The sequence below is a fragment of the Dipodomys ordii genome, unplaced genomic scaffold (genome assembly GCF_000151885.1).
Source record: "Dipodomys ordii isolate 6190 unplaced genomic scaffold, Dord_2.0 Scaffold17, whole genome shotgun sequence".
In the NCBI taxonomy this organism is placed as follows: Eukaryota; Metazoa; Chordata; class Mammalia; order Rodentia; family Heteromyidae; genus Dipodomys; species Dipodomys ordii.
In genome coordinates, this window is record NW_012267233.1 from 18,412,097 (window position 1) to 18,435,278 (window position 23,182).

The 23,182-nt window shown below is 35.8% G+C and overlaps 1 protein-coding gene across 1 annotated transcript in view; it reads right to left on the reverse strand.

The window, feature by feature from the left end:
• The window catches only part of Necab1 (N-terminal EF-hand calcium binding protein 1), a 158,751-nt gene that overhangs the window by 110,727 nt on the left and 24,842 nt on the right, over positions 1–23,182 (reverse strand). The window contains exon 3 of the mRNA XM_013012451.1: positions 21,381–21,489. Coding sequence (XP_012867905.1) covers positions 21,381–21,489 — 109 coding nt within the window. The remainder of the gene's footprint in view (positions 1–21,380; positions 21,490–23,182) is intronic.

Consider the following 23,182-nt stretch of genomic DNA (forward strand, 5'->3'; position numbering starts at 1 on the left):
TTAGAAACAACAGCAAGAAAGAAAAAAGATATTTCTGTCCCTATCTTGGTGTTCATTTCGCTTAACATTACTGTATATGATCCGTGATATGTATATAGCTTTTGGCCTTTTCTGCTTGTCTTACACATGTACTAGTTATTGCAAATAAAGGAAACCATGGAACCTATGTTTCTTTGGGCCTGACTTATTTCACTTAATATAATTTTTTCCAAGTCTTTCCATTCCTAACAAATGGGGCAATGTCATTCTTTCTGATGGAGGCATAGGATTCCATTATGTATATATACACCACATTTTCTTGATCCATTCATCTACAGAGGGGCATCTGGGTTGGTTCCATATCTTTGCTATGGTAGCAACAACAAATCCTCAAAGAAACAACTGCCTGATAAATAAGTGAGCTAAAGACTTAAAGAGAAACTTCTCTTAAGAGGAAATAAGAATGACCAATAGACACATGAAGAAATGCTCAACTTCTCTAGCCATAAAAGAAATGCAAATCAAAACAACATTGAGATTCTACCTCACCCCAGTTAGAATGGCTATAATCAAGAACTCTAATTAAAACAGATGTTGGAGGGGGTGTGGACAGAAGGGAACCCTACTGCATTGTTGGTGGGAGTGTAAACTTGTTTAACCACTTTGGAAAGTAGTATGGAAGTTCCTCAAAAGACTCCACATAGAGCTCCCCTATGACCCAGCAATCCCACTTTTGCGCATTTACCCAAAGATCACAAACAAGGCCACACTAAAGCTACCAGCATGACATGTTTATTGCAGCATTATTTATGATAGGTCATTTCTACACATTGTTTTCCATCCAACTACTCAGTCATTTTTTTTTAAAGAAGCTTGCCATTACCATATCATTCTTCCTTGATAGCATCTCTCGAAATGTTCGTCTTCTATTGATTGAAACTGGCTGTGCCCTTCTAAATACCAGCTGCATCCCCTAAATGACAGTGAGTATGTAGAGAACTAAATGAATGATGTAGCTGCACAGATGCCACCTTTTTCCCTGTCCTGGAAGCAGCAATGAAGAACAAATCTTAATGTCGTATGTATTCACAACTACTACTAACCCAACTAAAACAAATTTCACATATTTATATAGCACTTTCCTTGACTGGTAGACTAAACTGCTTCTTAACATTTGTTCCTAAGCTTTCCTAATTTTCTCTCTAGAGCATATTATTAGCTCCACTTAATATTCAAAGATAGTAAAGCATTGAAAAGTTGTCTTGGCCAGAGCCTCAGAAACAGAATGAAGAGCGCTGCTATGCCAGACTACAAAGCAGCAGACAAACATGGACTTAACAGGAGTCTGTATAGAGTAGGATGGGCTAAAGCTGGATTGTCTAGCCTTTATCCTTACTCTCTTGGTTTGGGGGAACTTATCAACCTCACTGTGGTTCAGTTTCCACCTGTGTAGAATGGGATGAACCACCGCTTTGCTGTAAATATTAAGCAAGTTAGTGAATGGAAAATGCCTAGATTTAGTACAACGTAAGCAATCCATAAATGTTAGCCATTATTATTGCTTTATAACTTAGGGAAATTGCCATCAGAAATCTTCCCAGATCATAAAGGTTTAAGCCAACTAAGAGAACTAGAGAACAAATCCTTCAAGATGATGGTCCAGGGAGCATCTTTCAAGCACAGCTGCAGTAGCCTCTTAACTGGTCCTTTCTGCAGATGTTCTCTCTCATCAGCTCACTTCACTTTGAGCAGATCCAACTTTCTAAAACATAAGACCAATCCAATTATGCTGGAGTTTTAGATCCTCAGCATAACCCTAGGAGGAGAAATCTCAGTTCCCTGCTGGTTCCCAAAGCCTGTCTAGCCTCTCTTTCCCACCCTGTCCTTCTGGAACTCAATGCGTTGGGTTAGCTGCATGCCACACTCCCTCACTTCAGGCTCTCCACACCCCCTCACTCCAGAGGTTCTCTTTTTGCTGAAAACTCATGTCTCCACCCACAACCATATCCATATCTCTCATTTGTTAGCAGTCATAACTCAGTCTTAAAGTCATTTCTCCTCACAGCTCTTAGACTAGGCCAGTATATCTCCAACTCTTATAATACTGACCTCTCCTATCATTAAAAAAAATCAAGATCTTAGCTGGGCACTGGTAGCTCACACTTATAATCCAAACTACTCAGGAAGCTGAGACTAAGACTTGAGGATCACAGTTCAAAACCAGCCTGGGAAGAAAAAGTCACGAGATTCTTATTTCCAGTTAACTACCAAAAAGCTGAAAATGAAACTGTGGCTCAAGTGATAGAGCGCTGGCCTTGAACCAGAAAGCTCAGGGATGGTGCCTACGCCCTGAGTCGAGCCCCAGGGCTGGTGCTCCACTCCACCCCCCAAAATCAAGGTCTCCACTCTTTTTTTTAATCTAAATTATAATTTCTTTGTTTCCCAGCCCCAGTACCCTGTATGGTATCTGGCATGTAGTAAGTAAGTTTGTTGAAAGAATGCCAACTTTGATTTGTATGGGCAAGACTGGACTGACTGCCTGCTTGAATTTCATGTAAGCTGAGTTTATAGTTTAAATTAAATAACCTCTTCCTTTCACCTGAATCATGTACTTTCTTTTCCATAGAATTCCAAGGCACTTTCTCTGGGCTTTTATGGTAGACTCTTAAAATATTTAAGCTACTTTTGCTCTAGCAGGGCTACTATAAAATGATCTGTTACAGGCTGATGTTCTGTTTGACATTAATGGGTAGTAGGTCTTTGCTGTTTGGAAAACAGTATTGAATGGTTGATGTAATGCATCTATCATTCTTTTTCAGTTATCACCAAAATAAAAAAATACAATATTTATAGCATTCCATAGTAAATTCCATTACCTTGATTAAGACGCTAAATGCCAAATACTTTAAATAAGAAACCAGGGACATAAATTTTCCTTTGCAGACTGTGACTGTGAAGAGTGTATTTCTGACATTGGTTTCAAATCCAGATTTCTTCCTTTAAACCAAAGAATAGTTTTAATAGAATAAAATAAAAATGAAAGTTTTATGTGCATTCAAAAAATAAACAAAAATTATCTTAATCTTTTCACTGAATATGACTTTTGAATATATTATATTTTAAAGCCTTAATTCCTGTGAGTTTTCATTAACCTACCAGGATATAGCTCAATTGAAACAGAAAGAGATAATGATGAACAAAAATCCAAGACTAGCCTACCCTCACTCCTTGACCAATGAAGAGAGGAAGGGGGAGAATACAGTCATAAAATTCAATGCTTCTCCAAAAATGGAATCAGTTGGGATGGGGAGAATGATGGAAGAACTGACATAGATTAAGATGCATTGCATCATAAACTTCTTTGTTGAATGGCAACCCTTCTGTAAACCAGTTAAAGATAGTTTTTGGAAAAATCCAGGATTAGAAATTCAGAGGAGAATTAGGAATGCAAAGAAACAATAATTAAATAACAAACCAGAATTTGATGCTTGGTGTCTCAGTTTGATAACAATTTGCCAATAGAAAACTTTGGAGAAATGTGTGTGTGTGTGTGTGTGTGTGTGTGTGTGTGTGTGTGCGCGCGCGCGCGTGTGTGTGTGCATATGTGTGTGGTTCTTTATGTGTCTGAGGGAGTTAAGGGCTCAGAGAAACAAGGCACATTTTATTATTCATGTCTCTACCTTTTCAATAAAGATTAAAAGTTATAAATGGTAATGTATTATGTCAATTCTTCACATTCCGTTCTCAGCACACAGAAATCCTGATCAATCAGTTTTCAGGTAATGGGAATATTTTTTTCCCTGTTTACATTATTCTCTTCAGTGAGAATAATGTAAAGCTCCCTTGGATTAACACATTACCCAGGCATTGATGACTTTCTGGAATTTGTTTTTACAAGTTGGTTTCCCACTCATAGATTTTAATCAATCTAATATGTTAAAAGATAGGCTGTTTAAAACTAATGGCTCTTTACAAGAAAGTATTAAGAAACTAGCTAAATTCCATGTTAGCAACAAGGATTAAACAGCATAAAGAATATGGGTTGAACACAAGCTGAGAGATAACAATGCTGGTGTAGGAGAACATTTTCTTGTGCTCTTCATCATTGGAGGCAGGGTCCATTGCCTTGAGTTGGGTACAATCATAGCTGTCCATGAAATATTTGGAAAACAATTTCATATCAACCAATGGAAGCATTCCTTAACTATGAAGTAGTGTGTATTCATTAATACATATAACATGGCTCATTTTATCCATTGTATATGATTAATAGTCACTGAATATATATATATGCATACTTTAAGAATAAACGACTAATTTTGCTGAAGCTGCAAATCTGATCATCAAAGCTGACATTCTGAACTTTCACTCGGAAGCTATTTACAATTCAAAATGAAGAGAAAAGACATAAGAAATTGCAGGAAAATGACATTTGGTTCCAATCGCAAGTCAGAATTTATTAATTTCAACTTGATGATGTTGAGAATAGGAAGACAGGAGAGAAAATTAGTTATGCCAATTTTCAAAACCCTAGGGCCTTAGACAGGTAGATAATTAGTTATTCTGAATCACTGTGTTTGATCTAAAGTTGATTAAAAATAGATTCTGAGAAAAAATTACAAATAAAATTAAACCATGAAACCCACTAGTAAATGAGATAAGAATGGTAATGGTAATGATACTCTTGTTCAGATTTGTTCAGATTCCATTTTGAGTTATGAGTTAAAAGTTCTTGCTATTTAAGTCTATTTTTCCTACTGAGAAATCTTTTAAGTTCTCAGTAGCAGGGTTTTTTTTCTTAAGCATGCCAATTGCTTTTTTCATTTATAAATGAGTCCATAAGAAAAGAGAAATTCTTCATTTGTATGAATTTTGTATCAGTTAAAATTTATATATTAAAATTTTGTATCTGTTACATTTTATAACTGTGAAAAATTACCATCACTTGTAACATACACATGACTAAAGTAAGTCTTAGGCAATTATTTTAATTTGGTTAATTTCCCCCCTTTCACTACTTTTTCATGCCTCTAGCCAATTCTTACTACCTAAAGCATGGTTGTATATATTATTCCAGCTCAATGTCCAGTACATATTGTGAACTTAATAAAGTACTTGAAGTGGTAAGAGATGAATTCACACTCCCTCATATCTTATGCTATGTACTTTGTTAGGATAGGTTTGTCCTCTCCCTACGTAGTAAAGTTTCCAGGCATAAAAGTCCATCCAACTTAATAAAAAGCAGTGGGTAATGCGTAAAAGGCTCAGAAAAATGCCAGGCTTAGGCTTCAAGACCTCCACTGATGGACAGCATTAGAACTTTGGCTTTTTTACTTCAATGGATTTTAATTTCCTGGACTGGAAATAGAAGCCAATGTTAAAACCCATTTTGCAAAATTTACCAATAAGATATAAATGCCTATTAAAAATAGTAACAATGAAGATTATTAAGATGTGTTAAGATTATTAAGATGTTTTCATTAACCATTCTTGCATTTCTGGATAGCCATCTTTCTCTGAATTTCTATAACTTATACCTTCATAAGGTACCATTTAACTATGTAATGACTTCTGTTTTTGTTTTTCTAATTGTTTCATTTGTATGCTAATTTTGTCTGCAAATCAAATTATAAACTCATTTGAAGCAGAGACCATTGCTCTCCAGTACTTTTAGTTGATGGATTAATATAGAAATATGATATATTGATTGGGTATAATAAAAGCTTGCAAGAGTGTATTTCTTGCAACACAGTTTAGCACCTGACTGACTGTGGAGAAAGGTAACGCTGTATGCTACCAAGTGTACAACAATAATTGACTCTTTTTGCCTGGGGACAGAATACATGATAGATGGGCCACTAAACACTGCATTAAACTCAATATAGTTCCACATATTATTTCTCTTTTAAAATTGTACTCTTTTAAAAATGTACATGAACTGCACACATAAAGGCAGATTCTTAGTAATTATCAGAAAGTAATAGCTTCAAGCTCTTTATGCTTTTTGATTTTCTATATTGTTATAATTTTTTACAGGAATTATAGGATTTATATTGCCTTGTTCTCAGTTTACAAAGACTTTACAGCTGCTTTAAGGAAATATCTAGACTGAGTAATAAAGGACAAATTTATTTCTCCCAGGTTGGGGGCCTCTGAAATCCATGATATGCACCAGAAGATTTGATATACAATTAAGACTTAATTTTCTTTTTTTTTCTGAGGGATAATTTTTTTATTTTTATTTTTTTATTGTGAAAATACTGTACAGAGGGGTTACAATTACATGGACAAGATAATGAGTGCATTTCTTATCAAGCATTGTAGCCTCCTCCTTTGTTTCCCCTTCCCACCCCTTCCCATCCTCCCCCATCCCCCACCCAATCCTCTCTACTACCCCTCCCCCCCACCAAAGTTATAAAGTTCATTTTTCGACATAGCGACTTGTACATCTTATTGTTGCAATGGGTCTACCTGTATCCCTATTTAAACGATTTGTTTTTCCCCTTCCCCTCCACAAATTATACCAACATCAAATACAGTGAAAGCAGGGTTATACTGTGGGGGAGGGACATACAAAGTAACAAAGAAATAATCATATAAATGTGTTAGAAACAATCACATGAAAGAAAAAAACATTTGAATACATATCTTAGGGTTCATTTCACTTAACATCACCTTATCTGACCTTTTCTGCTTGACTCAGACATATACTAGATATTGCAAATAAGGGAAACCATGGGACCTATGTTTCTTTGGGCCTGGCTTACTTCACTTAATATAATTTTTTCCAAGGCTTTCCATTTCCAAACAAATGGGGCAATGTCATTCTTTCTGATGGAGGCACAGAATTCCATTGTGTATATATACCATATTTTCTTGATCCATTCATCTACAGAGGGGCATCTGGGTTGGTTCCCTATCTTAGCTATAGTAAATAGTGCTGCAATAAACATAGTCGTGCTGGTAGCTTTAGTGTGGTTTTGATTGTAAATATTTGGGTAAATGCCCAAAAGTGGAATTGCTGGGTCATAGGGGAGCTCTATGTGAAGTCTTTTGAGGAACCTCCATACTGCTTTCCAAAGTGGTTGAACAAGTTTACACTCCCACCAACAATGCAGTAAAGTTCCCTTCTGTCCACATCCCCTCCAGCATCTGTTGTTTCTCGAGTTCTTGATTTTAGCCATTCTAACTGGAGTGAGGTGGATCTCCATCTGTATGCCAACAATGAGAAAAGTGTGGCTGAAATTAGGAAAGCAACTCCATTCATAATAGCCCCACAAAAAATAAAATACCTAGGAATTAACCAAAGAAGTGAAGGTCCTCTATGATGAAAACTTTAAAAACCTGAAAAAGGAAATCAATACAGAACTTAGAAAGTGGCAAAAACTCCCATGCTCCTGGATTGGAAAGATCAACATCGTGAAAATGGCAATACTTCCCAAGGCTATCTATAAATTCAATGTGATACCTATCAAAATTCCAACCTCATTTTTCAAGGAAATAGAAGAGGCAATACAAAAATTCATATGGAACAATAAAAGACCCCGAATAGCAAAAACGATCCTGAACAGAAAGAACAGTGCTGGAGGAATAGCAATACCAAATTTCAAACTCTACTACAAAGCCATAGTAATCAAAACAGCTTGGTACTAGCACAAGAACAGACCTCAGGACAATGGAATAGAATTGAAAACCCAGAACTGAACCCACAGACCTATAGCCATCAAACCTCCAAAAAGGAACCAAAAAAAAAAAAAGGAAAAAAAAAAACCCCCTCAGTAAATGGTGCTGGCAAAATTGGTTAACTACTTGTAGAAAACTAAAGCTAGATCCTTATATATCACCCTGCACAAAAACAAACCCAAAAGGATCAAAGACCTCGGAGTCAAAGCAGACACTCTGAAAACATTACAGGATGGAATAGGAGAAACCCTAGGTCTCCTTGGCACAGGACCTAATTTTCAAAGAAGGACTCTTCTGTTCATGTTCTTCTGGTGGAAGAAGTGGATCAGCCCCCTTGGGTCTCTATTACAAGGGGCATAAAACACTCATGAGGGTGGAACCCTCTTGAGCAACTCACCTTCCTATGGTCTCACTTCTTAATATCATCACCTTGGGAATCAATTTGTGGACAAGAACAGATTATACCAGTAAGAGAACACATTTCCTTAAACTGTTCTTGAGCACTTTCACTTCAAAAATAGGCAATCAGGCCAGGCATGACAGTACAAACCTACAATCCCAGCTATTTGACAGGGTTCAAGAATAGCCCAGAGAAAGGTAGTATAAGACTCTATATAAATAAATATATAAGTATATATAAATAAAAAATGAAAGCAAAGAGGTCTTAGCTATAGCTCCAGTGGTAGAGCATGAGATGCTAGGTTTAATCCTCAGTTCTCCAAAAATAAATGATCAAACAATGATTTCAGGTTATTTGTAAAAGGCAAAAGATTTACATGATCCGAAGAGAAACTAGAGTATCTAGTTATTTGTAATCTGTATTTATTTAAGAATTCTGAATCTTGAGGAATCATAGAGAAGAATTATTATAACTATTTCACTAAATTAATCAGTAGAGAATAAGATGGTTGTAAAAGAAAGAAAGCTTAAACTCAGGTAATGCTAGCAAGGTTATTTATAGGAAATTGTCCAAGAAATGAGTACCATATATTTTAAAGATATGTAGCTATGCTTTTATTGAGTTTTTCTTATCCCTTTCATGGATAATGATGAGATTAGAAAGAACACTGTATTTATGTGAATACATAATTCATCAGAATTCCTCCATAGGCTCTCTTTATTTTAAGCAGTAATGGATTTTCACTTACCATTAGCCACTGTATCGTGGCTGATGGGAAGAGAGAGTTCAATTAAGATTAATACAGAATTCAAGTTCTTTTTTGGAAGGAATAGATGGCAGCCAGCAAATAGCTTTCTAGATGAAATTAAAAATAAAAAACTGAAAAAAGTTTGAATACACAGTCCTTTAATAATATGATTAATGGAAACACTAAACTTTGAGAGCTCTGAACAAAGGCAAGGCAAACAAGAAAATGAAGTCTAAAAGTAGAAGATGATTTCTAGGTATAAAGGTAGAAGAGAGGGAGGGAAAATGTGCAAAGAGTGGAATTAATGTCCATGGAATAAGAAAGAATAAAATTTCCACATTGCAGCAACTCCCACACTGTAAAAACCCTCCATAATAGATATAAAAAGAGAAGAGATAAAGACAGCAATTAAAGTAATTACCTCTATACTGTACACCCAACTATATTCTACTGCTGGAAAAAAATAGCCACCTTTTCATCATAATAAAATACCCCAAAGTGATTTTTAAAATTAGCTTCAGAATATTTTGGCTTCTAATATACAAAATAGATAGCTAAAAATAAATATTAAAAAATTAAGGTGGTATAACACTAGAGAAGGAGTTGAAGTTTTCTTTTCAGGAAGATTTTGGGGAAAATCACAGGCCATTACAAAAAGTATCTGAACGACTTTTGGGCTAGTTACATAACTTTCTTTATGTGATTAACTGTAGACTATGAGCCATAAAATCATTTTGTTGGGTTTTTGTGAGCATTAAATAAAATAATACACATAAGTCCCTTACATATACACATCCCATAAATGTATTTTCTATTTAATTTTAAATCATACATTTTATTTAGAAATTAAGTTTTTTTGTTTTTTGTGGGTTTTTTTTTTGGTCGGTCGTGGGGCTTGAACTCTGGGCTTGAGCGCTATCCCTGTACTCCTCAGCTCAAGGCTAGCGCTCTACCACTTGAGCCATAGCACCACTTCCAGTTTCCTGATGGTTAATTGGAGATGAGTCTCACAGACTTTCCTGCCCAGGCTGACTTTGAACCGAGATCCTCAGATCTCAGCCTCCTGAGTAGCAAGGATTACAGGCATGAGCCACAGATGCCCAGCTTGAAATTAAATACTTTTTTAGAAACTTAGCATGAAATACATTGACATAAAGTTTGGCTTCACTACCATCTTTAATCTGTGAAAGCTAGAACCAATTTATTTCTGACATTACACCAAAGATAAAATATTTTCATGTCACATTAAAATTATCTCCTTTACAAATCTTTCAAACAATGTTAACCTTCTTAATTATGAAGTAGAACATTGCTACTTTCATACTCTTTATCAGGGATGAGCCCTTTGCCCTGCCCTCACAGTGCTAATGAAAAGAGTTTTCAAAAGGAACTGTTAAAAAGCAAAACTATAAACCAGGAGCTGGTGGCTCACGCCTGTAATCTGAGCTACTCAGGAGGCTGAGATCTGAGGATTGTGGATCAAAGCCAATCCAGGCAGGAAAGTCCGTGAGACTCTTATCTCCAATTAACCACCAGAAAAATGGCAGTGCTATGGCTCAAGTGTTAGAGTGCTAGCCTTGAACTGACGAGCATAGGGACAGTGCCCAGGCCCAGAGTTCAAGCCCCATGACTGACCAAAAACAAAACAAAACAAAGAAGCAAAACTATCTCTTTTTTTCTCAAAATCTTTAGGAGCTAGAGGAAAAGATGCTACAAGTAAGTAAATGGGATGGGGTAATTAATGAAACAAAAAATATTTTTTGTTTGTTTTGGTCATTTGTTTGAACTCTGGGCCTACATGCTGTCCCTGAGCTCTTCAGCTCAAGGCTAGCATTCTACCACTTAAGCCACAGTGCCACTTCTGGTTTTCTGGTGGTTAATTGGAGATAAAAGTCTCATGGACTTTCCTGCTCCAGCTGGCTTTGAATCACAATCCTCAGATCTTAGCCTCCTGAGTAACTAGGATTCCAGGTGTGGGCCATTGGTGCCCTGCTATGATACTATTTTTTGTTTATGATTTTTTAAGGAAGCATAATAATGAAATGTAGAAGCTAGTTCTAATGGCCAAATGGAAGTAATAACTGGAGACTGAGTAATAAATTAGATGAGTTATGGTAAGAATGTAAGATGTCAGTAGTTACAAGAATGTGTACAGGATATATTCAAGTAGTGAACCTCTTAGCCATGCACACTATTCCTTTGAATGCTTAGTCAACAAATAAAGATAATGTCACATGTGAGAATTGCCTATATATCTAAATTTGGTATGTAACGGAACAAAGACTAAAGGAATAAAGGACAAGCAATACAATGTCTATCTTTTGGAAGTCTCTGAAGCTACAAAGAATAGCACAGGCATGCTTGTTGTGAGATGTGATACAGCAGGACTTCTAGGAACAGACACAAATAGACAAAAAGAATGAGGGTGAAGAGGCTAGGACCCTGAACGAGTCAGTGGGATCAGGATGTCTGTTTAAATAATAGTTTCCCAGGAAATGGTCTTTTCCATTATAGATAACATAAGATTCTCTTGATAGGCCTCATGTTTCATAAAAACTCTTTGGAATTTAACCTCTACTGAACTTCTTGACCTCTTGATAAAGGGAGAATTACCTTCTCTAAAGAAGAAGATGATAAATGCAAGGTTTTGAGACCTATTAAGCAATTATTTGATCTGTAGGAGACTCAAGCTTTGCCTGATCAGAATCTATTCTGCTTATATTATAAAACACTATCCTGATTTCACTTCATATATTTTCCTGAAAGTGATGATGTGTTCCCAGACTATATATGCTGGGAATGTTGGAAATGAAAAGTAGGTAGTCTCTCATAGAGTTTGCCAAGCTGGTAGCAATATGAACCTTGAGCTTCTAGTGACCATATTGATCTCTCAGTAAGAAACTCTTCCCAAGAGAAAAGTCAATATAGAGAAAGAAAAGGTGATTGATGATAGAAGACAGATAAATTCCCAGAATCACCATTTGAGAACTTAACTTCAGCACATCTGAAACCTAACTCAGGGCTTATCTGACATATGAGCCACATAATAATTCCCACAAGTCAGCTTAACTTACATTTCTGTCACTCTAAACCAGTAAATGACTCTCTACCACAGTACTATTCACCCTCCTATAACTTTTGTCAAGTTAGGTCTAGGCGATGTTGAAGGAAATCTGTGAGAAGAATGTTTTTGTCTTCCTCTGAATTGTTGTGGATTTTCTGACTGCATTTACCCCCGTTGTGCACAGCATTCTGAAAGTCATCTCTCTCTTGAAAATAGCTTACATATCTGCTGGCCTTTTATCTGCTTATTCCAAGAAAGGCTACTTAATGCCTAAGTATTCTGCCTGTACTCCAATCCCTGCTAGTTCCTCATGGTGAGATTCAGTCTTTGGTTAATACTTGGACCATCCATCTTCCAGGGCTCCCCATCCAGTCAGAAGAGTGGGAATTCAATTCCTGCATCAGTGGCTTTCCATTCCATTTTAGCCCAGATGCAGTCTGGATTTTGATGCTCAGTTTTCCCTCTTGGCATACAGCCCACACCATCTCCAGCTTTCTAATTTTGGTACCTTTCAGTCATGTCATGCTTGTTGAGTTAGCACCTGGGATTAAACCTTATCCTCCTCTCTTTTCCAGACACTTAATTTGGTGTTACTTTGTAAGTCTTCAGTTGTTGAAGATGGTATAGGGGGTTTATCAATAGGGATATCTATCATCCCCTACTTGTAATGAACTTCATAATCACAACAGAATGCTGACCCTGACACCTTTCTTTTTGAAAGAAAAAAACAAAAACCTGCTAATCATCTATGTCTACATGTAAGCAGTGTAATGAAGAATAACTCAAGGAAGAAAGTGTCTTTATCAACCGATTCATCAAGCTTTGGGATTTAACTGTCATGCACAAATATATGATAAAAAATCTCCTTTTGTTGGAGAAAGAGCAGAAGTCTGCTATCTGAAACAAATCCTTTGATATAATTACTCTCAATTACTATGGGGCTTTATCTTGTCATTGGTGCATAAAAACTGTCTTCAAGCATTAGAAAGACTTGGCATAAAATATTCATTTTCTGAATGGCCCTAAGGAGCAAAACTAAGTGGGAATGGATGGAAAAAATAGTTTAGTGTAGCAGAGAATTTTTTGAAACTTGTATGGCCAGCTCATTTTATGTGGTGATTATATTTCTGTTGCTGTAGTATGCCTCTGTGATTTAATATGCCCTGGGTTGAGATCTCAGTGCTAACCACCCCCAAATTATTTTAGTTTGAAGCACTGAATGCTTGATCTGAATTGTACAGCAGTCTATGTCTAGCCCAGGACTCTGATTGAGGGTACAAGGATATTTTTCTCTTAAGTTCAATTTCCAACCATGAACAAAACTTCCATCTGGTCTAACATTCGGTCTGCCCAGACAATCTGGAACTCTTAAAGTGTACTATAACAGAAGAAGTTTATTTTGTGTCTCTGGGGAACCTTTTCCTGAGTTTGTGTTATGAATAATAGCATAAAACTTTATGTTAATTTTTTATGTTTTCTTCTAACTACCTGCAAAATAGGGACAACCTGGTTTTTTGATTAGCAAAAGCACCTTCTATGAGCTATGGAAGCTTCCTCTAGCCCTAATAATCTTCTGTATTTACTCATTTCCTAATTGGCCTGGTGATCCCATTTTATAAGCTATCAAACTGTATATTTATATTTGCCAGTATTATTTTTCATAGACATAAATATTGAAAGCTCTCAGAATCTCTTTTGAACAGTAACTAAATAAGAGTTGAGGAAATATGTGTTTAAAAAACATTTAATAAAAAAATTTAATAAGCATATCCATGTTCATTGCCACATTATTTGCAATTGCCAAGATATGGAAACAACTAGATGCCCCAATGAATGGATCCAAAAATGTGGTATCTATATATAATGGAATTTTACATTGTCATTAGAAAAGATAAAATAATGGTATTTTCAGGGAAATGGATGGAATTAGAACAAATCATGTTGCGAGAGGTAAGCCAAGATTACAGAGACAAATGGCGTGTGTGCTGCCTGATATGTGAAAGTAAGATTTAAAACGCAAGAGGCTATGAAAAATTATACAGGATTCTAGACGCTCACATACAGTGCAACCAAAAGAGGATAGTCTCAGGAGAAAATCACCAAGTTGTAATACCCAACAAACTCCAAAGATAAGGAAACAAAGGACCTTTTCTTAATTTGTCTTTTCATTCTCTGATGACTCTGTATTCTTTACCTCATATTTGGTGTACACATGTGCACATCTGAGGGAAAGTAGGAGGAGGGGACGGAATCAGGGGAAAGTGGGTGAAAAAAATCTAGCAGTAGAGCCCGCTAGCTGCACTGGACATTGATGAAAGCTAACCACGCAACTCGAGGGCAGAGATAAGGACAAGGGAATCAAAGAGAACGATGGAGCAGATAATACTATGCAAAACAAAGGAAATGTACTTATTACCTGACATAAGTAACAGGCTCTCTATTACCTCTAAAACAACAAAAATAATTAAAAACATTTAATAAGCCAGGTCTGTAATTGTATTCACTGTATTTGACGTTAGTGCCCTGCATCTAGCTTGGGGAGGAGAAGGGAAAAAACAAAATGCTTAAATAGGGATACAGGTTGACCCATTGTAACAATGAGATGTACAAGACACTATGTTGAAAAATGAACTTTACAAGTTAGGTTGGGGAGGGGGAGGGAGGGAAGTGTAGTTGTAGAGGTGGGAGGGAAGGGTGGGTAGGGGAAAAACAAAGGAGAAAGTAACAATGCTTGATAGGAAATGTACTCATTACCTTGCTCATATAACTGTAACCCCTCTGTACAGTATTTTTACAATAAAAAACTTATTAAAAAAATAAAGAAATAAATAAAAAGAAAAGAAAAGATTTCATAATCCTAGCTACTCAGGAAACATGTGGGGATCATAGTTCGATGTCAGCCTAGGTAGGAAAGTCCTTGAGACCCTTACCTTCAATTAACCACCCAAAAGCTGGAATTGGAGCTGTAGCTCAAGTAGTAGAGTACCAGCCTTGAATGAAAAAAAAAAAAACAAAGGAGAATGCCCAGGCCCTGAGTTTAAGCACTAATACTGGCACATACACACAAAAACAAAACAAAACATTTCATACAGCTGGAAGAGCTTCATTAAGTAAAATTAACTGAAATGATGAGAAGAGTAATAATGATTTTAAGAAAAAGAAAGATTACATATATTTATCTCAGAAAGAAGATAGTTAATAAGAGGAAAACAAAAATCTACGAAATTATGAAAGTTTCAGTAAAGTAGAATGACAGTTTTCAAACTATTCTGAAGTGTTAGCCTACATGTACTTCCTTGAAGATTTGGAAAAGTTAAAGTAAAAGTTATTCTTAAGCTTACAATTTAACCATTTTCTTATTTGTTTTACATCTTCCAAGTACCACATACAGAAGAAGTATATGCCATTTGTTCTTTACCTTACCAATTACTTTATGTAGAAAAAATGGGAAAACAGTTCAAGTCTAAAAATAATGAAAAAAATGTATCAATTTAAAATAAAAAAGTCCAAAACTGTATGGAAAGTTGGGCTTCAAATTTCTTCTAATTTCACTGAAGTTTCCTTTCCATTTCCAAAGTCTCTGCTCTGAATGAAAACATTCAGGCTGTTTGCTCAGGAATGTAATTTCTTTCCAAACAGTCAGAAGATTTAGAATATGTTATATACAAAACAAATGATCATTCATGGAATTCTCCTTAGAATGAGATGATCCAAGTAGTAAGTACAAGTCTGTTCATGAGTAAACTGGAAAATGACCACAGCGCACAGGCAAGATTCCTTCTTATGGCAGGATAGGGGTTTCCTGCTTGTCTTTTTTTTTAAATAAAGGTTTTTATTATGAAAATACTATACAGAGGAGTTACAGTTACATGAACAAGGTAATGAGTACATTTATTATCCAGCATTGTTGCCTCCTCTTTTGTTTTTCTCCTACCATCCCTTCCCTCCTACCTCTTCAGCTACACTCTCCCACCCCACTACTACCCTCCCCCCACTAAATTGTAAAGTTTGTTTTTTTGACATAGCGTCTTATATATCTCATTGTTGCAATGGGTCAATCTGTATTCCTATTAAAACAATTTGTTTTTTCCCTTCCCCTCCTCAAATTATACCAACATCAAATACAGTGAAAACAGGGTTTATATAGTGGGGGAGGGACATACAAAGCAACAAAAAAATCACATGGTACATTATAAACACATTAGAAACAATAGCAGGGAAGAAAAAACCACCTGTGTCCCTACCTTGGGGTTCATTTTGCTTAACATCATCTCATATGACCTTTTCTGTTTGTCCCAGACATATACCAGCACAACTATGATTATTGCAGCATTACTTACCATAGCTAAGATATGGAACCAACCCAGATGCCCCTCAGTAGATGAATGGATTAAGAAAATGTGATATATATATATATATATATATATATATATATATATATATATACAATGGAATTCTATGCCTCCATCAGAAAGAATGACATTGCCCATTTATTAGGAAATGGAAAGACTTGGAAAAAAATTATATTAAGTGAAGTAAGCCAGGCCCAAAGAAACATAGGTTTCCCTTATTTGCAATAACTAGTATATGTGTTTATCTTTTAAATACACTGAAACATTCTCTTTAAGTCAAATCTGAAATATTCTCAACAGTGGTAATATTTATGTACAGAAATCATTGAGTACTCCTAAATGTCTATGTTCTTACAAGGTTGAATAGGTTTGGAGTTTGCTTTACATTATTTGTATTATGAAAGGAGATTCTGTCTAAAAAATGGAACAAGTAGTTCTAGGGAAACAAAAAGCCGATTGCAATGAAGTTCTCTTAAGACAATTTCTTAAGTGAAGATATTGATCTTTTCAAGTGGAAGAACAAATAATAAATGAGTAAAATGAAAGAGAAAAACCATTAGTTAAAATTTTACAAGAAATAATCTACCTAATTTTGATATTTGAAATATTTCCATAGTATTACAATGTAGATACTAGCTAGAATTACTCTTCTGAATAAAATTGACTTCTCCCTATCAAGTAAATATCTTAAGAATATTATTCATATGACAATTTATGAAATTGAAAATATGAAAATTTACTAGCAAGATAAGTTTTGAAAACTTATTAGCAAAGGGATAGTAGGATAACAACAAGGAAGGGAAGGGGTAACAATGATCGACAAGTAGTGTACTCATTGCCTTACTCATGTAACTGTAACCCCTCTGTACAGCATCTTTCCAATAAAATAAAAAAATTAAAATATTATTAGTGAAATATGTCCTAATTATTTCCTTTCTTCTTTCTTCCCTTCCTTCTTCCCTCCCTCTCTCCCCTCCCTCCCTCCCCTCCCTTCCTCCTTTCTTTTCTCTTTCTTTCTTTCTTTCTTCAAAGTGTTTAGGTCATGTGGCAAATGTGGCAAATATCCAAACTGTGTGTGGTGGTAGATACTTGTAATCCCAGCATTTGAGAGGAGGAAGCAAAAGGTTTATGAATTTGATGCCAGTCTAGGCTATATGTGAAACTCTGTCCCAAATGCAAACATATAAACAAACAAAAATATGGCAATTATACTGTTTGTAGTGAAGAGATTGGTTTCCACTAATGGCAGGAATGAACTAAGAAAATCTTAGAATGTGTGTGTGTGTGTGTGTGTGTGTGTGTGTGTGTGTGATTGTAATGGGGCTTGAACTCAGGGCCAGCATGCTATCCCTTAGCTTCTTAGCTCAAGGATAGTGCTCTACCACTTGACCCATACATCCACTTTCAGATTTTCTCTTGTTAATTTGAGATAAACTCTCATAGACTTTTCTGGAGGGCTGGTTTTTGAACTGTAATCCACAGATCTTAGCCTCCCGAGTATCTACTATTACGGACATGAGCCATTGGCACAGAGTGGAATGTATACTTCTGTAAAGGGCAAAACCTTACTCAAATACAATCCAAAACATTCAGTAAATTAAGCAGATGCTGACTGAATGGTCTCTGAGGTAGAGTTAAACCAGAGACATCAGAGGGGTAGCAACCAGGTAGCCACGAGGGCCTCAGCAGTGGATGTTCATGGACTCTGACTCTCCAAGTTCTCATGAACAGAGAGACAGAGAAACTGCTGGTTCCTTTAAATTATACACGAATCAGATTATTTAAGCTTGAATGTGCACTCAGTTAAACTGGAGTGGCTGGGTATATACAGCAGTGGCAGGATTTGTAAAGAGATTATACTTTCATGGAAGGTACTTGGCAAGAGAGAAATGATTGGCACACATTGTACAATAACAAAAAATAATTAGAACTTGGGTCACACAAAGATGAAAGTTATACTTGCTCAAAACGAAACTCTGAAATTCTTATGCCAAAGTTTGAGTTACTCTTTATAAAAGATTGAAGCAGGCCAATGGCATTCTCTTCAAAAGAAAGAAAAATAATTCATGGACATAACTCAGAAGTCTCCAACTAATATACTTTAATTCCAAATTAAGCTGCACATCCTTTATCAGAACCTTTATATTGTTGTTACTAATAGATAAAAGTAACTAATGGTAATGATTATTCCTTTGGAGTTATTATATAAAAATTACATATACACTAGATAATTTTATCATCAAGTAATCCAAACTGATAAATATGTAACAAAAGGGATAAAATACCAAAATCAGGTGCATAAGATCTTTATTTCTCATTAACATTTATATGTATTGAAAAATCTTCATAATAACAAATCCTAAAATTATGATTTTTCCATAAATGTTCTGAACAAAGATATGGTTAAACCTTTTCACCGAATTAAAGAGGGAAGAAATAATCAGCATGGAGTATCAGCATCCCAACATCTAATACCTGATTCACAAAGAATCTAAGCTATCCTTTCTCATAAGAGTAGAGTATAACTTCCTTTCTTTCACCATGAACATTCTTTTCCAGTAGCAATGTAAAGATTCAACTAAAATCCCCTGTAGTCTTCCTCCATTTCTACTCCTTAAAAACTTGTCCATTGGCAGACCATAATGACTTATAAAAGTGTTGCCCTATGGCTCAAGTTCTTTACTAGTTTTTCTTGGTATACAAGATAAAGTTGAGGTATTTCTGTAGTCACAGAATATCAATTCCTTCTGACACAGCACATTGATTGCTCTCTACAACCATCTCCTTTCCTGAGCCTTATAGTTAGCATGTCGGCCATCAGAAAGTAACTGTCACTTTTTTTTCTCACCTTGTACTTCCAGGTTTTTCTCTGATTGGAATATTATTCTTTCTCCACTCTCCCCATCTCCTCCTTATTTTCACCTAAACAATTTCTACTTTTCCAGGATGAATCGGCTCCCATGCACATTCCCTGAGCCTAACAAACTGAGCTTTTCTCATACTATGACTCAGAAACTGAGTCATAGTATGATATATTGGAATGGTCAGTCAGTGAGTCTATTTCTACACTAAACCATAAAGCTGTTCCCGTGTACCTTGAATGCCTACTAAAGATATGCTACAGTAGATTTGTTCAACTGAATGGAAAACTTCCAAGTCAGTTATTCATTAATACTATTTCTGATATAATTTCTGAAAATATTCAAGACATTTACCAGAGAATTTAGTAATCAACTAAACTTAGCAAAGAAACTTACTACTTTAAAGATATGCAGACACTTGAGTAATGTGGATTAAATTTTTAATTTTTTTTATCTTAATAGTTTGCCTCAAGAGCATTTTCTCAGCATGCTGGCTCCCTGTCTGGAACCATCTCAACACATTGCCTAAAGCAAGATAGGGATTGTTCAAGCCGTAGACACATTTGATGCATCTCGAGGCACAGCTAAAACAGGGTTATATTTTTCACATCAGAATTTTATAATCACCACAATCCCAAGTAATAAGATTTGGTTAAATCACCCAAAAATAAGTATCACATTTCTGTTATTTTCTACCCTAAAGTCCTCATTAGTTTATACTATTAAGCAGAGTGAGATTACAAAGAGCATCTTCGTAAATGCTATGTTTGCAAAAAAAGGTTTATGTAGCAAAATAAATTTATCAATAGATAACTATATACATCCACTATTCAGAGATAATGTTATATCCCACAATCCCTCCCTTTCTCAGGGGACACTGCTTGGAATTCAACATACCTAAATTGTCCAGATGTTTACTCTAAATTCATCTCAGTTTAGTGCCACAAATCCATGGTATAAGCCTTTTGAACATTTAATAGTTTAACAAGATGAATATCAGGAAGCTGAAACATGTTTTGAATGGAGAAAAACTGTTAAGAGGGATATGGATAAATGGAAAAAGGAATGGTAGATGAATAAAATCATACTACTCAAGGTATGTATGCAAAAATGGAAATGAGAAATTATGTGACCGGTGGAGAACAAGTAAGTGGAAAGTGTGACTGCCAAAATTTTAAAAATTAAAAATTACATTAAGATGGCTGGGAAGGTGGCTCAGTGGTGGAGCGCTTGCCTTGCATGCCTGAGGCCCTGGGTTCGATTCCGCAGCACCACATAAACAGAGAAAGCTGGAAGTGGAGCTGTGGCTCAAGTGGTAGAGCACTCGCCTAGAGCGGCAGAGCTGAGGGACAGTGCCCAGGCCCAGAGTTCAGGCCCCACGACTGACAGGAAAAAAATGCATTAAGATAAGAATATGAGATTTTATTTTTCTTGTTCTTTTTAATGTACTTATAATGTACTATGTGTTTTTTGTTTCTTTTGTATGTTTTCCCCCTATGGTACAACCCCAGTTGTCACTGTATCTGATTCCAGTGTCCTGCATCTTGTATATACATTTTTCTAATTTGGGGAAGGGAAGGGAAATATCAAAATGCTGAAATAAGGATACAGGATGACCTATTGTAACAATGAGATATACAAGACACTATGTTGAAAATAAACTTTACAACTTTGCGAGGGCAGGGAGGAAGGGGGGATGAGGAGTTTGGGAGGTGGGGAGGTAAAGGATGGTAGGGGAAAACAAAGGAAGGGGTAACAATGCTCGATAGGAAATGGACTCATTGCCTTACTCATGTAACTGTATAGTATCTTTACAATAAAAATATGTATATATTTAAAGAATTTTTAAAGAATAGCTTAGCTCAATTTTTTTTGGGGGGTCATGGGGCTTGAACTCTGGACCTGGGTGCTGTCCTTCAGTTCTATCAGCTCAAGACAAGTTCTCTACCACTTGAGCCACAGCACCACTTCTGCTTAGGTCAAATTTTAAACAAAGAAAACTCAGATGATGAAGTAAAACAGGATTCTACTTGCTTAGTAATGATATGCTTAGGATGATTTATTATCTCTATTTTACATTTTCCAAAAGGGCACAATCTAACACAACTTTATGAGAGCTCTCTGAAGGTCAGCTGTTTTCAATTTTTAAAGAAGGCATAACTCAAAATTCAGTATAGGTTAGCATTTTTCTACAATTTACTCTCTACATCTTTGCCCTACCTCTCCACACATATAGACTCCTTCACACTCCTTACTTCATTTACAGTCTAGTCATAAAATAGAAGTTCCTTACTTAGTATTATGTGTATCAATGGTATGGAAGAGTTCATGTAATTCTTCTCCACTGAGCACTCCATCTGCAAAGTATGCTTTGAATTCTTCAAAGGATAATTTTCCATCATCTGAAATAATACAAACAGAAGATAAATAAGTCATTTCAACCTTGTATATTATTCTCTTTTGATTTTTTAAAAACACAACCCAATTGCTCATGCTTGTTTATTTATCTACATAACACAATGAGTTCAAAAAGAAAGAAAAGTTCAAGGTGCTAATTATGATTATGATAATAACAACAAAATTATAGTAATAGCATGTCAATGTATTCAGTCTGGTGAAATATAAATCTATAGGGTTTGAATATTTATGTCTAGCCTACTACCTTGATAAACATCTATCATTTTCTAGAAGATTGCATGATCAATACTAAAAATGGGCATAAGAGGAGAGAGAAGTATGCTTTTATCTTTGCAGAAGCTGTTGTTAGTTATCGTAGGTATGAATAAGCCATAGATTTGGAAGTGTGACTCAAGTGGCAGAGAGCTTATCTAGCAAGCATAAAACCCTGAGTTCAAACCCCAGTACTGTCACATAGAAAGAGAGGAAGAAAGGAAAATAGACAGGGGGGAGGGAGGAGGGAGGGAGGAAGGAGAGGAAGAAGAGAAGGGGTATGTTAAAGAGAGAAAAAGAGGCAGGAAAGAAAAAGAAAAGAGGGGTAGGGAGGGAGGAAAGAAGGAAGGAGGAAGAAAAGAAGGGAGAAAGGAAGGAAGGAAGGAAGGAAGGAAGGAAGGAAAGAAGGAAGGAAAATAGAAGGAAGAAAGGCAGGCAGGCAGGAGAAAGGACTTACAGTGCAAGCACTGAGTTTTAAAGAATTCCAGGCTACCTCAGTATACACAGTGCAACTTCGTCTCAAACAAAAGGAGGAAGGGGAGAGAAAGGGGAAAAAATTAGAAAGGAAGGAAGACAGGAAGGGAGGAAAGAGAGAGAAAAAGAAAGGAAAAGACAAGACAAGAAAAACAGAAACCAGCAAATTATTTCCAATCCCACCACTGAGTTGTTTGGTGAATGAAGTATACATACTGATGGTGTCTTCTTATTGGTGAACATATTATGGTTCTTGTATGAGCTGAACAAGGCTATAGCACTATACTAGAATCCTGGGATATTTTGAACAGGTTAGACCTCTGTAACACTGCTTTATAATTTGGATAAGTAAGTGATGTTAAGTAATAATATGCATCCTAGCAAGTAAAAGCATTGACAACCAAATGCATTGGCTATATTTTTTTAACTTTGTTGAAAAAATATAAAAGGGAAAAGGAAACATTGAATTACAGCCCTAATTGGAAGGGTGCAAATGTGTGCTTTGAAAAACTGTTTTGCACCACATGCAGGACTCCTGAAAGGCTTCCACATTTTTAAACAATTGCAAAGAGTTCCTTTTGAATCCAGCACCATAATGTTAAGCAGAAATGTCAACAGAGAAAGAGGGGGGAAAGCCTCTTATATATGTTTCCCTATTAACAAAGCAATTATATTTTCATTAATATTCTTAATTTCAACTTAAAATGTCCTGCTATAGTTTCTTTTCAAATGGACCAATACTGTGAAACCTGGGTTTATACTGACTTGGTTCACAGAACAAATACTGTGAGGCCTGATTTCCTAGAGTGATAAATTCTGACTTTCAGAACCAATGGACATTATTTTCAACTTTTCAAGAAGAATTACATGCTTAGTCTGAGTTTGTCATAAGCATGGTTAGTCTTTCTCTGCTTTAATTATTCTGGCTTTATTTTTCAAATTTCATTAATG